Source organism: Nomascus leucogenys, chromosome 20 (genome assembly GCF_006542625.1).
Source record: "Nomascus leucogenys isolate Asia chromosome 20, Asia_NLE_v1, whole genome shotgun sequence".
In the NCBI taxonomy this organism is placed as follows: domain Eukaryota; kingdom Metazoa; phylum Chordata; class Mammalia; order Primates; family Hylobatidae; genus Nomascus; species Nomascus leucogenys.
This window is the reverse complement of record NC_044400.1, coordinates 78,868,893-78,884,515: the sequence shown is the minus strand read 5'-3', so window position 1 is coordinate 78,884,515 and position 15,623 is coordinate 78,868,893. Positions and strand designations below refer to the sequence as shown.

The 15,623-nt window shown below is 47.2% G+C and overlaps 1 protein-coding gene across 2 annotated transcripts in view; it reads left to right on the top strand.

The window, feature by feature from the left end:
• The window catches only part of AFAP1 (actin filament associated protein 1), a 177,243-nt gene that overhangs the window by 73,324 nt on the left and 88,296 nt on the right, over positions 1-15,623 (top strand). For both annotated transcript variants that reach the window (XM_030801160.1, XM_030801159.1), the window contains exon 4: positions 10,622-10,730. In XM_030801160.1, coding sequence (XP_030657020.1) covers positions 10,622-10,730 — 109 coding nt within the window. The remainder of the gene's footprint in view (positions 1-10,621; positions 10,731-15,623) is intronic.

The following is a 15,623-nucleotide window of genomic DNA, read 5'->3' as shown; positions in this document are numbered from 1 at the left end:
TGAGGCAGGAGAATCACTTGAACCCAGGAGGCAGAGGTTGCAGTGAGCCGAGATCGAGCCACTGCACTCTAGCCTGCGTAACAAGACCAAGACTCCGTCTCAGAAAACAAAACAGAACAAAACAAGACCACAGAACCAAACCAAAACAAAAGAAGCAGCTGGAAGAGTAGCAGTGGTCCTGTGACTGTCGTGGCCTCTTCTCTAGTGCTGCTGCAGTACCCTCCCACCTGCTCTGGACCAAACTGTATGTCCCTGACATGCCAGCTGGGTGGAGCAGAGGGATGCCAGTTTCAGATGAAGAGTTCTCATGACTGGTCAGCATTTTCTACCATTTTCAACCATCGAATGATCGATTCACTTCTGTGTTGTCTTCTTCCGATATAGTTTATTACTTATTCATCCTCTTTCTCCCTCTCTCGTCCTCTCTCCTTGTCTCTTGCTCTCCCCTGGCCTGTGATCTGCTCCTGCCTTTGGTAGGAAAATGGTTGTGGCAAACTGGCCTGGGTTAAGGTATTTATGAGGCCCTTCTACTGGTATAGTCAGAACTAGTCAATCAAAAATGGTTAAGGTGAGAAAATTTTAAAAAGGTATACATTATATGTGCTTTAAATATGTTAAGTTTAAATGAATGATTTAAGTGTCGGAATTACAGGCATGAGCTACCATACCCGGCCTAAATGAATCCTTTTTGAGTAACAGTTTGGCAGTGGGTAATTTCTCCCTCCTGCTGCTTAGTGCATGAGTATCAAGGTAATTTTTCCCTGGACACCTAAGCCATGCTTACTTGCTATAAAACCACTATATTTTGATGTAGGGCCGAGGGCCACATTCTTTGGTGTGTTGCTACTTATGGGGTTCTGTTTGTCTTTTCTGTGTAATCTATACATATGATTACGTTGTTAGTAATTTCCAGTTTTTGTAACACAATCTGAGTTTAGAATCCCTAGAATTTTATGAATGTTGCCCTGTCTTTTTTTTTTTTTTTTTAATAGTTGATGTCCCCACATCTAATTGTATAGATTTTTTGGGTACTTTTGTTTGTTTGTTTTAAGAGTCAGGTCCTTACTTTGTTGCCCAGGCTGGAGTGCAGTGGCACAATCATAGCTCACTGCAGCCTTGAACTCCTGTGCTCAAGCAGTCCTCCCGCCTAGGCCTCCCAAGGTGCTGGAATTACAGGCATGAGCCACCGTGACCTGCCTAGTTAGTTTTGACTGAACCTTTCTAAAGCATCTCAGAGAATCATCAACTCGGCTTTTGTGCTCGTTTTTTTCATTGGCTTATTATGTAATGGTCAAATTAAAGTAAATAATTATGGTAATAAGAATTTAAAGAACAAAGCTGACTCTTGGTAAATACACAACTCAACAGGTAGGAGAGTTGTCGCCCTGAATGTTTAGCCTTTTAGGGATTTCAGGGTATTTTACAGAGGGAATAGAGAACAGCTGTGAACTCCATGAGGCAAGGAGGTAGAGCTTGGTTAAGATAGCTCGACTGTAGTTTTCTGATAGTTTTTTAGTGAATTTGGGATTCAGCAAGTCAGCTAGTCACTAAGCAGATTAAGTTTGCCTTTAGTGAATTGGCTTTGGGCTAGTTGGCCGTTTCGCTATTGATGAATTGATTTTCAAGGGAATTTGTTTATTGTGGGGTCAAGACGGAACTGTTAGGCAGCTGTGCCAGGCAGAGGGTGTGCTGTAAATTAAAGCACAAGCCAGAAAAACAGCCAGGTATACTAGGAGCGTTGCAGGTAGCTCTGCCTTGCCGGATCTTGGGATTTGGGCAGGAAATCCACACATGACGCCAGAATTCTCTGCAGGGGCTAAATTACAAAGGACCTGTGGGTTGTGATGAGAAGTTGGGAATGTGTTGTGAAAGCAACAGTAAGCCATTGAAGGGCTCTTTTAGTGTACTATTTACTTCAGCTAGGTTCTATTTCCCATGCATTGAACCACAACTGCACTTTATTTTTACCTCTTTTGTGGCACGAATTGAATATTTCCTTTTGTCATAGTGTTTTGTATTATAAACTCTTTAACAAATAAGGTTTTTTACCTTTTTATCCTTTTTAATGTCTAATAGTGCTTCATACCTTTATTCAGTAGTTAACAAAGCCTGAGGTGCCCTGTGTGACATGGTGCTTCTTTCCACCTGGCTAATGTGTCTTTGGAGGTGCTTGCAGGAGAGTAGATATGTGTGTAGTGCGGAAATCTTGAACTTCTGAATTTTTGAAGTCACAAGTGTGGGATGTAGCGTGTTTCACACTCTGCTTTATCTCCCTGGCTTTTCAAGGGGAGACTCGGATAGGCTAAAATATGCATCTGTTCAAAAAAACTGTTTGTGGGAAGAGCTGTGCTTTTATTTTCTTTCTTTCTTTCTTTTTTGTTTTTTTTTTTTTGAGACCCAGGCTGGAGTGCAGTGGCATGATCTGGGCTCACTGCAACCTCCGCTTCCCTGGTTCATGCGATTTTCCCACCTCAGCTTCCCAAGTAGCTGGGACTACAGGCACGCACCATTATGTCCGGCTAATTTTTTTGTATTTTTCGTAGAGACAGGGTTTTCACCATGTTGCCCAGGCTGGTTTCAAACTCCTGGGCTCAGGCAGTCCACATGCCCCGGTCTCCTCAAGTGTTAGGATTACAGGCATGAGCCACCGCGCCTGGCTTTTCAAAAGATTCTTGTCTTTGTTTCAAGGGAGACCTGTGCAGCTATCAGACTGATTGCATTTTGTTTGCAGCAAGTGCTAAAAGAGCGTTTGAAAAGGTGAGCCCCAGATCCTGGGAAATGGATCCCATCTGTGCTGACGCTGGCTGCCATGACCCACTGCCCAGCTCGCAAGCAGCCGGCTTGCTAAAGGGGTCTAACTGGATAAGTGCCGTTTGTGCTGCTCCCCCACCCTTCTTCAGCATAGCATTGTGTCTAAACATAGGGGTATCTCAGATCTTCATGGCTCAGGAGAAAAAAGAGCAAGCTAGGCTCCTTTTGGGGCTGTCATGCCGTACATACAACTCTAGATCAAGGCATTTTCTGGACATATTTTCATTTGGTAAACAGCCTGAGGTTATATCGTGTTTCAGGGGATAGCAGAGGGAGCGACTTAATTCACTGGTATTTTAGGGCCAGAGCTTATGTAAATGTGATGCCTTTTTATGCCAGCAGATTACAGCGAAGTTTCCTTTTATTGTGGTAAAATATCCATAACATAAAATTTACCATTTTAACCATTTTAAGTGTACGGTTCAATATGCTTAAAATGACAGTTAAGTATCATGAAGTACATTCGTAGTATTGTGGAGCCATCACCACCATCCAGCTCCCTACTTTATCCCTAATGGAAACTCTGTCCCCCTTAAACACTAACTGCTCATTCTCCCCCCACCCCCACCCCCAACTCCTGCCCCTGGCATCCGCTGTCTCTAGGAAACCGTGAAGTTTTTTGTTTTTTTTTTGAGACAGAGTCTCATTCTGTTGCTTAGGCTGGAATGCGGTGGCATGATCACAGCTCACTGCAGCCTTGACCTCCTGGGCTCAAGCGATCCTCTTACCTCAGCCTCCCGAGTAGCTGGGACTACAGATGTACACCATCACACCTGGCTAATTTTTGTATTTTTTGTGGAGATGGGGTTTTTCCATGTTTCCCAGGCTAGTCTTGAACTCCTGGGCCTAAGTGATTCTCCCACCTCACCCTCCTGAGTAGCGGGGACTACAGATGTGAGCCACCACACTCGGCCTGAAACAGTGAAGTTTTGATACCAGGCGTTACCATCTTCCCATCGATGCATTTCGCTCTTTTCTCAGGTACCTTCACAGCAACCTTGTTATCTCTGTGTGACAGATGACATTACGAGGCTCTTTGAGATTATGTGACAACGTTGGCTCTTTTACCAGTTGCAGAGTTGGGGCTAAAGCCTACGATTTAAAACAAGAAAATCATTCATTTTCCTGTAATGTAGGATGTGACCCTTTGGTGGATGTGAGCCATCTTGTTTGCCTTTTTCCCCCGTCTTTCAGGAATCTCAGAGTTTTGGCTCATGTATAATCCCAGTGGCATCTTTGTTTTCAATTCACTTTATGGCTGGATTCCACTCTATCCTGTTTCCGCCCCTGGTGGGCCGCCTTGCCTTCCATCTGGATGCCTGCCTGCTGATGGAAAAGGGAGGGGAGATGACATGGCCCCACAGGGCTTTCATTCTTTGTCATGCATAAGTAAAAGGAGAGAAACTTGAAGAAAATATGTGAGACAGTCTTCCCAGTGTTTACTCAAGCGCTGTGTGGAATGCAGACTTAACAGTGATCACAATGGAATGGGTTGTAATTTGGATAAAGACTTGCATTTTGCCAAGAAGAGTATGTACTCAGAATTCTTAGTGTTAGGATTGAAACCATCTTTGCAGCTTAAACTATAAAATTGTATTATCCTCAGTTTCCCTCAGCAGCATGGATTCCTTCCCGCAGATGAGCAGTGAGCAGCACAGGAAGTTTAGATTATGGCACGAATGCCGTAGGGTGCTGCTGAAATACTCGCATCGGTTAGGAAAGGGTTTCACCAATATGTGATAGAAATGGAACTTGAGCCCTGATTTTCTTATTTCAGATTATATATTTTTTGGCTGTTACTCTTTTTTTTTTTGAGATGGAGTCTGGCTCTGTCACCCAGGCTGGAGTGCTGGAGTGCAGTGGCGTGATCTCAGCTGGCTGCAAGCTCCGCCTCCCAGGTTCACGCCATTCTCCTGCCTCAGCCTCTCCGAGTAGCTGGGATTACAGGCGCCCGCCACCACGCCCGGCTAATTTTTTATATTTTTAGTAGAGATGGGGTTTCACTGTGGTCTCGATCTCCTGACCTCGTGATCCGCCCGCCTCGGCCTCCCAAAGTGCTGGGATTACAAGCGTGAGCCACCGTGCCCAGCCTGGCTGTTACTCTTAACAGATTTTAATCCCTTTTACCAGAAAAACAGAATCTGGAGGTGTCACTGTATATATAAAATTAAAGTCAGAAAGGGATTCCAAATCCTAGGGGTATGTATTTCTCAGCTAAGATCAGCTCTTGTCATTTATTGGTGTTTCCCTGGAAAGGACTAAGCAACAGATGGGGCAGGGGTAGGGAAGAAGGTGGGGAGCAGCAGACAGAGGGCGGAGTGCCTGTCAGGAGGCGAGTGAGGCAGGTGAGGCAAGCGGCAGTGGAAGGCGTGAAGGTGCTGGGTCTGCCTTGGGCACGGGGACGGGGAGTCTTCCTAAGAAATGACACGTCTGCTTGTGCTGTGTGATATGGGAGCAAAAGGTCTGGACCCGTGCAGTCTTGGTTGTTGGGTTTGTTGGTTCCCTCCTTACGTCTTGTCTGCTCAGCCCGCTGTGTGGTAGGTGCTGAGGCTGCAGGAGTGACAGATGCCGTGCAATTGTGCCGCAGCTTCCAGGTCAGCAGGCCATGCCCACTCTGGCTGACTTCTGTGGATAAGCATGTCCAGCCCCGGGCAGTGTCTTTAATCTCTTGAGCCTCGCTTTCCTCATCTGTGAAATCACAATTAAGAGGCTGACGTCTGAGTGTTATTTTCTGAATGCGAGAAAATATGTATCAAGCATCCCAGGACAGTGGCTGACACCTTGCAGGCAAGTGGTCAGTACAGGTTGAGCATCCTGAATCTGGAAATTCGAAATGGTCCAATGAACATGTCCTTTGAGCATCATGTCAGCGCTAAAAAAGTTTTGGATTTTGGAGCATTCTAGATTTTGGATTTTTGGATTTGGGATGCTCAGGCAGTAAGTACATAATGCAAATATTCCAAATCCACCACCCCCCCCACACACAAAATCAAAATCAGAAACATTTCTGGTCCCAAGCATTTTGGAGAAGAGATCCTCAACCTGTAGTAATAACAATAATAATTATTACTGTATTTATAACATATCATTTTACAAACAAGTATTTATTTATTTGAGATAGCATCTCACTGTCACCCAGGCTGGAGCGCAGTGCATGATCATGGCTCACTGTAGCCGCAACCTCCCGGGCTCGAGCAGTCCTCCCACCTCAGCCTCCCTAGCAGCTGGGACTATAGGCATGCACCATCATGCCTGGCTAATTTTTGTATTTTTTTTGTAGAGATGGGATTTTGCCATGTTGCCCAGGCTGGTCTTGAGCTCCTGGCTTTAAGCAATCCTCCCACCATGGCTGTTTTTATTATTATTGGAAAGAGAATTCTCTGTGAATTCTCTTTTTGTTTAAAGAATTCGCTTTTCCTTAAAGTAGCAAAGACAGATACCAATGGGCTTTCCTTTCCAAAAGACGAGAATTAAAATTACAGCCAGTGCTGTAAGCCCACAAGCCTAGGTTATATTACTGTGCTGTTGTGTAAGTACTAGTTTTCTCTAATGCAAGATGGAGACCTTACAGCAGAAATTTACAATTCCTGAAGATAGATAAGATTTTCTAAAATAAAAGTTCAGGAGCTTTTACTTAAGTATTAATTTGAGGGAGAAATATTTTAGTGAATTTGAGAGTTACCTAGTCACTCGCACAGTGCCGGTTCTTTCTTATTTCTAGGGCACAGCAGGAGTGAAGACCAGTCATTCTCTGAGGAGGGTAGTTTCTCATACTTCTTTTTAAGTATCTAAAGATGCCATGGTGGTTAGACTTTGGACCCTTGTTTTCTTTTTTTTCGAGACGAAGTCTTGCTCTGTTGCCCAGGCTGGAGTGCAGTGTGGCGATCTTGGCTCACTGCAACCTCTGCCTCCCAGATGTAAACAATTCTCCTGCCTCAGCCTCCTGAGTAGCTGGGATTACAGGCACCTACCACCATGCTCGGCTGATTTTTGTATTCTTAGTAGAGATGGGGTTTCATCATGTTGGCCAGGCTGGTCTCGAAGTCTTGACCTTGTGATCCGCCCACCTCGGTCTCCCAAAGTGCTGGGATTACAGGCATGAGCCACCATGCCCGGCCCAAGGACCCTTGTTGCCTTAGCTTGTGTTTTGTGAGTGGCAGCCCAGGAAACAGTGGGGACAGATGCAGGCCGTGTTAGGGGCGTGTGCACGGACTGGATCTCTCCTGATAGTGAGGGAGAGTTGAGTGATTCCACAGTGGTGTGTGGGGCTGCCATTCAGTGGTACATTTGAGGGACTCTCTCTGCCCAGAGAGTCGCATGTCCTTTATCCTTTGGGAGGACATGGGGTCGGCTCTCAATGGAATTTTGGAAGAGGTAAAGTTGGCTTTGTTGTCTGTGGACCTGTAGCTTTATAAGAATGCTGGAATTGGACTCTCAGAGCTGGGGTGGGCACTGAAGGTTGTTCTGACGCGATGCCCTTGTTTTTCAGAGCTGGGGTGGGCACTGAAGGTTGTTCTGACGCGATGCCCTTGTTTTTCAGAGCTGGGGTGGGCACTGAAGGTTGTTCTGACGTGATGTCCTTGTTTTTCAGAGCTGGGGTGGGCACTGAAGGTTGTTCTGACGCGATGCCCTTGTTTTAGGTGAGGGAATGGGGACGAGGAGTCTTGGCAAGGTTGCAGAGGTGCAGGAGCAAGCCCGCCTTGGATGTGAGTGGCTGTGCGCCTGCGTCTTCCTACCTTTGCCAGACTCTCTTATTTCCTGCCTGGCCTCTGCTTTCCCATGCCTCTGTTGGAAACTTGTCTTCCCTGTTGTGTACCTTTTAGAATTCCGTTAATTGTGCTCTCAGTGAATTCTTATTGGAAAGGATTGGAAAGACTTGATCCTCTAAAAGCAGTGGTGGTGACAGTTTGCTCATCTTTTCAGCCCTTCTCCTGTTTGACTTTAACAAGCCCGAAGTGTCCGAAACCCCTGGGGCCGATTTCAAGGATAAGTGGTATTTGAGAGTGGAGTGATTCTTCAGCAGTATTATTTTCTGAGGGGGTATTATTTCAAAATTAAAGTAGTTTTATTTTTTAAAATGGCAACTATGCAGAAAACTCAAGCATTCCAGATTGCATATAGAAAGAGGCAACCACTATGAACACTTTTAGTGAATGACCTTCTGCCTTTGTATATACGTAAGCACAAACAGTCACCTTTTATGTAAAGGGATCATAGTACACCTTTGTTCTTTCATGCAGCAGTATCTTGTAGAGGTTAATAAAGTAAATGGCTGTACACATGCACTGGCCTTTTAAATGTCTGTCTGTGGATGTAGCAGTACATCTGAGCATTCTTCTCTTGAACATTTAGATTGTTTTTAGATTTTACTAAACAAACTTTTATTGAATATCCTTATGTGGTTTTTTTCATATGTGGTTTTTGACATATGTTTCTAGAAGTGGAATTATTGGATCTAAGGGCATACTCAAAAGGTTGTGCCAAGTACATGACCACCAATAGGGTTTGAAAGTGTCTGCTCAGAACCCCATCGATTTGGAGAGTAAGTTCCTTGGGGCACTGAGAAAGGAGTCTGACCTGTACTAGTTCACAAACATTTGTTTGATTCAGCTATTTGTCATGCTTTTCCAGGACATGAATAGTTTGACCATGCTAAAAGGAAGTTGGAATACCCTGCGTTTCAGGAATAAAAGATACTCAGTGAATCGAGCAGCTGTTTTCCAAAAGCAGCCAGCAGAGATTTTAACTTGGATATGGACTCCTGTACAGACCTTGCCTGGTGCCGGGCCCCGTGTATCAGGTTCTGTTGCGTCTATAGGAAGATATGAAGGACCTGGAGATGGTCCAGCCTAATGCCACACTATGATGACAGTTTGGGAAGCCAGCCTTCTGATAGGAGTGCAAAGGAATTGGAGTTATTTAGCCTCGGGAACAAGGACTGGGGGCGGGAGGGAGGTAACTCTTTGTAAGTCCCTGAAGGAATATTGTGCAGATGGTCTGGAGTGAGTTCACTTCTTCATCTGGTGAGAGGAAGGAGTGGGATGAATCTGCAGTGGGTGATTAGTCATTCACAAAGGACTTCTTGGCTTCAGAGATGAGTTACATAGAAAGCGATGGAGTCGCACTTTCTGGAGAGTTTACGTTAAAAAAACACAGCAGCCCCATACTTTCAATAGAACCTTGTTCTACTTGGAACTGTAACTGAGTAGATTTCAATTTGGGGCCTCTGCTCTGTTCCATTCCTTGTGAACATACCTCTTCCCAGCTTGTTTACAGAATCTAGTTAGTGGGAAATTGTTGCATGCTATTCATAGGAAAAAGGGGAGAGAGAAAGAATATGAATATTGAAAAGGTCTTTAGCAGGCAGACGTGTTTGAAAACTCCAGCTGGCAGTTACTAGTGTCTGATTTTGAGCAGATTTAGATTCTGAGCTTCAACTTCTGTATCTGTAAAATAGAAGGTAATAGAATACGTGCCCTGAAGGATTCCTGCATGGATTGATTGATGTTCCTGTGGCAAGTGCGGAAGTGTCTAGCACAGTGCTGGGCAGATTGCAGATGCTGGGCGAATGCTGGCTTTCCTGCCACTCAGCCGCCTCTGTTGGCAGAAGGACCAGTGAGAGACACACCAGCAAGTCCTGTAGATGGTCTGAGGAGGGAGAGGCTGGGGTGGATTAGAGCCATCAGGAACATTTAAGAAAAGAGGGGACTTGAGCACAGTCCTGAAGGCCAGGTGGGATGTAGATTGTCCCGAGGCATGGAGTGAGCCCCCAGCTCGTCCATATTCTAAGGCTACGGCTTCACAACCAGAGAGAGTTTCGGTCTCTGAGTTTGTTAAAAAATTGTGATGGGCCAGGCGCGGTGGCTCACGCCTGTAATCCCAGCACTTTGGGAGGCCGAGGCGGGCTGATCACGGGGTCAGACATTCGAGACCATCCTGGCTAACACGGTGAAACCCTGTCTGTACTAAAAATACAAAATTAGCCGGGTGTGGTGTCGGGCACCTGTAGTCCCAGTTACTTGGGAGGCTGAGGCAGGAGAATGGCATGAACCCAGGAGGCAGAGCTTGCAGTGAGCAGAGATTGCGCCACTGCACTCCAGCCTGGGCGACAGAGCGAGACTCCAACTCAAAAAAAAAAAAAAAAATTGTGACATGATTGGTTTTAATAAGGAATGGATTCCATCTCTAGAGAATAATTTCTACTTTGTTTTAGAAAGTGGCTCCCAGGTGATTTGCTTTTTTAAAGTTTTCCTAGCACACAGTAGGGATATGGTGAGAATGTGGGCAAGCCTCACTTGTGCACTCAGCCAGTGTGGCTCATCAGCTCGCTCTGTGATGAGTGCTGGGTGCGCCTGTGTCCCAGGAGCCCACCGCCTGTGGCAGGGCCATGGAGTCCCAGAGTCTGCGTCTGAGGCCTGCGAGGGTTGGTGTGTGTGGAGTGTGTGGGGATAAAGGGGAGTGCAGACACTGTCTCAGACCCCTGGGGCAGCGTCTGAACAGGCCCAGTCCTGCGTGGGGGAAGGGGAATTCTGTGTCGTCATTGCTCCAGTGAGACTGCTGCACACGCCGAACCTGGAGATCTGGTGTGGACTGGACGGCATGTGGCCGAGGCTGGGGCATGGATGTGCACAGGAAGTAAGAGAGACACATCGGGGTGGCCTTCCAAGCCTCTCTGTGGGATGAGGTTCTCTTTTGCCGAAGACTTTACAGAGGAAAGAGGAAAAGACTGGCCACACCTGTTAATTGGAAATCCAGAATTTCCTTCTAATGGTCATGCTAATTTCTGTGTTGCTTTTCCTTTCTTCCTCAGCCTCCTGACAGTGGGCCTCCACCATTGCCAACATCCTCCCTCCCAGAAGGTTATTATGAGGAAGCTGTGCCGCTGAGCCCCGGAAAAGCTCCGGAATACATCACATCAAGTGAGTGGCCAGCCCTGCCCAGCCATGCTCAGCCTTTGTGATTGGCAGGACTGTTGCAGAGCCTGTCCCCTTTCTGGGTCGGAAGGGGAACAGGGCATTATAAAACACTGTGGGCCAAGTACTTGTTGAACCCAAAGAGATTGTCAGTACAGGAAAGGTTTTGAGAAGGACATCGAGTGCCTCACACACAAGCCTCTATTCGGATTGCTGTCTTCCTTGACTCAAAGGTAGTGAAAGCTTATTGCTGTGGCAACAGGTATCAGCACGCGGAAGAGAAATGGCTCTTTGCGGTATATTTTTTGGGTGCATGCTACAGCCCCCGCTTCCTTAGTCTTCGATTCTCTTGGGCTTCACCCATCCTGCCACGATTAGAGCAGTTTCCACCAGGCTGGCTGTCGGGCCGGAAATAATTGGGTACAACACAAACAGGCATCTCAGTCATAGACTTTTGGTTTTTTCTTTTTGGGGGGTACAGGTTCTATTAGACGATTTTTGCCTAAGCCCTGGTTCCCCTGGCCCCAGTCAGTGGCCTGTTGGTAGCACTCAGGAGTACCTGTTGGTTAGTACCCAGCTCCAAGTGCAGATGAAGCATGACATGCTGATGTTGAATCTCTGGAATTCATTTTTGAATTGGTGGCTGTATGTTTCCTTTCAGTGTCTGTCAGGCAGGGAGCTACCATCTCATAAGAAAGTTGAATACCTCAATGTATGTCAACTTATGGAATCCAGCTTGCTTTTTAAAAAGAAAGATAGCTAAGTGGAAAGTGACAGAGCGGTTGTTGACTGTACTCAGGAGGCTCCTGGTGCATTGATCGTCTGTGCGTGGTCTCCAGCCTTGTCTGTCTCCTAAGGGCAATGCTCTCCTTTTCCCCAAAGTTGTTATACTGTTACCTGCCACATAGAGACTTTGCATTTCGGATCTTTCTCTCCTTGGCAGTCTACGAGCGCAGCTGTTCCACCAAAGCAAGATCCGTCTTGATGACTGGAAGGAGGTTGTTACAGGAGATTCCCCCGTTGGCATGCTTCTCTGAGTGTGGAGAAGGGCTGTGGAGAAGCCAGGCCAGCTGGACCGCATGCCCCTGAGGGCGCCAGCTGCTCCTGCTTGCCTGTCTCCTCAGCTTCTGGAGCAGTTGAGGCACAGACCGGGCCGAATGTCAATACTTAGTTGTGCTCTGGATGAGAAAAGGGATAGTTCCGATAAGGTGGCTATGGATTTTTCAATTTTGACAATAATTTATCAACTATTTAAGAAGATAGTAGATTAATTAGAAAACAAATTAAATGTCTTGATATAACTCAGAACCTCATTGAGTTCCTTTATTTTTAATGGCAGTGAGTAAAGACAAGTATGTTTTCTTGTTGAGGGTATTTTCTAGCATTTGGAACGTCTGTCTCTGGCCTTTCCCCTGCAGTGTACTTTCAAGGCTGGAAACAGAGTGATCGTTTGATTTTGGGGGCTGTTGGTTATTTTCATTCTGAGGAGCTGCATGTAGCTGGTGGGTCACGGCCCCTTCAGTGGGGCTGTTCCTCAGCCGCTGACTCCAGAAGAAGAGGTGACTGAGGAACTCACGCCTGGGGAATGAGGAGACAGCAGTGATGGTGCACAGTGGCTTCTCCAATGACACGTCTGCTGTGGGACTCTCAGTTGATGGCCCCAGAACACAGCTGCCCCTCCCTTGAGCAACAGCCGTGGGTTGAGTTGTCAGCTCAGTTCAGGATCGTACCGCCTTCAGTTAGATACGAACTTTGAGATGGTTTTGTCAAACCTGTGTGGGTTATGGTCTCATCGGAGAAGCCAAACCATTTTGAATGTCACGGAGGGAAGAGTTTATTGAAGGAATGAGGGTGTGTGCAGTTGTGAGAACTTCTTCCCTGGAAGAAGCACAGGCAGTTTCTGCTGTGTCTGGTCGGGCCGGCAGCTGGGAAGAAAGCTGGATGAGGATTGGGGAAGAGGAGGGACAGACAGACGGGAGCCTGCGTCTCTCCTGAGGGCACAGGTGACCAGCAGCAGCCCACGTGAGCTGCGGCAGTCCCTGTCCCCGCGTCCACCTGCAGAGTCTGGGGCCACTGCTCCCCTCTGCCCTCCACATCACTCCCAGATTTCACTCAGGGCCACTCTAGCCCGGAATCATCTAAGAAAGGGAATTTTGAGAAGTGTGATTCCAGCCTTGCTAGGCTGATACAGTAGAAAACCACCACAGTTTGTCTTTGGTCAACTTGGCACCCATGCATACCTCTTTTAGCCACACTGAGTTTCTAAGTAGAGATGAGCAGCGCATGCTTGAGCCTAACGTGATTCACCATCGCCCGGGTGATGGGAAATTCCCCAGCTCCCCGCAGAGGAGACAGAGCCCCTTTGTCCAACATTTGGGTGACATCCATTCTCTTCTAGAGCCTGTAACCTAAATTCTGAGATACTCATACAAGGTTGAATCCTGTTAGCCCTTCTTATGTGAGATGGTAGGGGCCTGGGAGACGGGGGAAGAAGAATTCGTTTCTATGTACACAGTGATATTCTCATCAAAACAAGGAAGAAAAGCCTGTAACAGGTTCAGTCTCCACACCTGGTCAGTGTTCATGGTAGAATTTACCACTTCCTTCTACTGCCCCTTTCATATTCCCGCTGCCCCCAGCAAACCCCTTGGTTGATCGTGGGTTTTTTCTTGGTGGGTGATCCAACTTCCTTTCTTGAAAGGTCTGGACCTTCAGTAGCGCTTCTGTATTGGATGGTCATGACTTTTCATTAACTTTAATCAGAGGGTGTGAGAACACAGAGGGGCACTTGGGGTCTTCCAGGTCCCCTGCGTGTTCTTCCTTACTCCCACTGTGGGGTAACGGCTTCCTCACGATTGGGGTCCGTCACCTCAGCCACTGCAGGAGCCGCTTCTTTGCCTGTTACTGACACGAGGAGCCCGGTGTGGGCAGGTGGCAGCTCCTGCTTCCAGTTTAATGAAACCATTGCCATATCTTGCCCTTAGACCAGTGCGGTCCAGCATTTTAGGGAAGGAAAGCAAGCATTTTGTTAGTGGGTCACTAGGAGTAATAGTGAGAGGAGGCTCCTCTTGTTTCACCCCTTGATTCTTGGGCTGTGAATCTGTGCTGTGGGAGAAACAGTACCACCAAGTCAGAACATATAGTGCCAGAAGATACTCTGAAGTCTCTTGCCCCCAAGCCCACAAGGTGTCACCAGTTGGCTGGCACTATAATTGGATATTCAAAAAAAATTATTTTGACCTATTGGGTAAGCGACTTCAGGGTGCTGGAGTCTGTGGCAAGATCAGTGAATTTCCTGAGCACAGACCCATTATTGTGTACTTCATTTACTGTAAATGAGTTCGCTGGTCAGGAGCGATGGTGTGGGGATCCCATCATGGATAACAGGACGTTCTTTAAGGCCCTGTGGACCCAGAAGGCAAATTTATTTTAATGATCTCTTCATAATGGAAGTGGACCAGTAATAACAACCTGCCATTAGGTGCCAGCTGATATCCCAGGGATGGTGTCAGGGCGTGGGGGTGGGGTAAGGAGGTTGATGCCATCTGCTGTTGGCAGGTAGGGTACTCGGAAGTACCTGGAGTCGGATTAATTTCCATGAGTGAAGTCCGTGTTGCTGAGTTCATGCATAACCTCTATTCCTGCCATCATGTCCACATCTACATGAGCCCATTTGGACAAGAAGTCTGGGGAATGAGGCTGACTGATGTAGCTACAGTGGGTCGTGGTATTTACCCGAGTATCAAGATCCTCTTCTGCTGAGTTCTGTTCATATCATGTGCCCATTTGTGAAGGTCTGTTGACAGCATCTTCTGCAGACCAGTTGGTTGCTACCTGTTTTTTAATCATCTTCCTCTCCATTGTCGACCATCCAACCAAACCATTAGGCAGCGTTCATGAATGGTTGTTGAGGGAGGAGGCAGCGCACAGGACTAAGGGCTACTTGCTTGCTCATGTCTTCTGGAGTGGATGGAGCCTGCTGTCACGCACCCGCTTTGACTTGAGGATGGAGTGCCCCTTCATGGGTCAGAGAGCTGGTGGGCCATGCAGGGCGGCTCAGGTTTCCTTTTCTTTTGGTGTCCCATGGTGAAGCATTATGTCTCTGCCAGGGCTTCACTAGCCAGAAGTAGTTCCTCAGAAGTAAGATGGTTTTCTGTAAAGGATGGTGTAGCTGTGCTCCAGACTCCCAGAGGTCCACCCTCGCCTTTCCTGGGTGAGCCTGCCAGAGTGTCCATACCAACCTGCGCAACAGTGAGGGTTTCATCAGAAAAGCAGAACCATTACGATGGGGATAGAAGACTTATTCTAGATTAGCCTTGCACACTTGGAGGAGCTGTTGAAGTCAGTGGGTGGCTGTGGCCTGAGCACCTGGTAGGACCCACCATCTGGAAGGAAAGCTGGCTGTGAAGCACAGGGGGTCAAGGGTAAACGAAAATCCATGAGGTCAAACTGCAACTCATCTATGACTTCCTCCTGACTCAGTGACACAAGTGACCCACACAAGATGCAGGTGCGCTTGGCTCTGGAGCTGTCCAAAACACGGAAGCGGGAGAGCCTCCAGCAAGCAGCTGGGGGACCTGAGCCCATGGCTGCCCCATGCCAGCAGGGTGCGCAACATGCCAGAACTTCCACAGGGCCTGGCGCCCTGTGCTGGCCTCAGAGATGGGCATGCTGTTTCCTTCTCTCCTTCCAGGTTCCTCACAGGTTCTCCTGTAGCAAGACCATACAGAGCAATGGAAGTGGTGTTCCAGTTAGCTACGTTGACATAGCAGAAACTGACTACAATGCTCGTTGGGTGTTTTGGTTTCAGACGCAGATTTCAGTTTTATTTTCAGCTTTCTAATTCCTCTGTTTTGCCCTCTTCCCTCTCCCTCCTCCAGGGGGATTGGTTGAAATGGC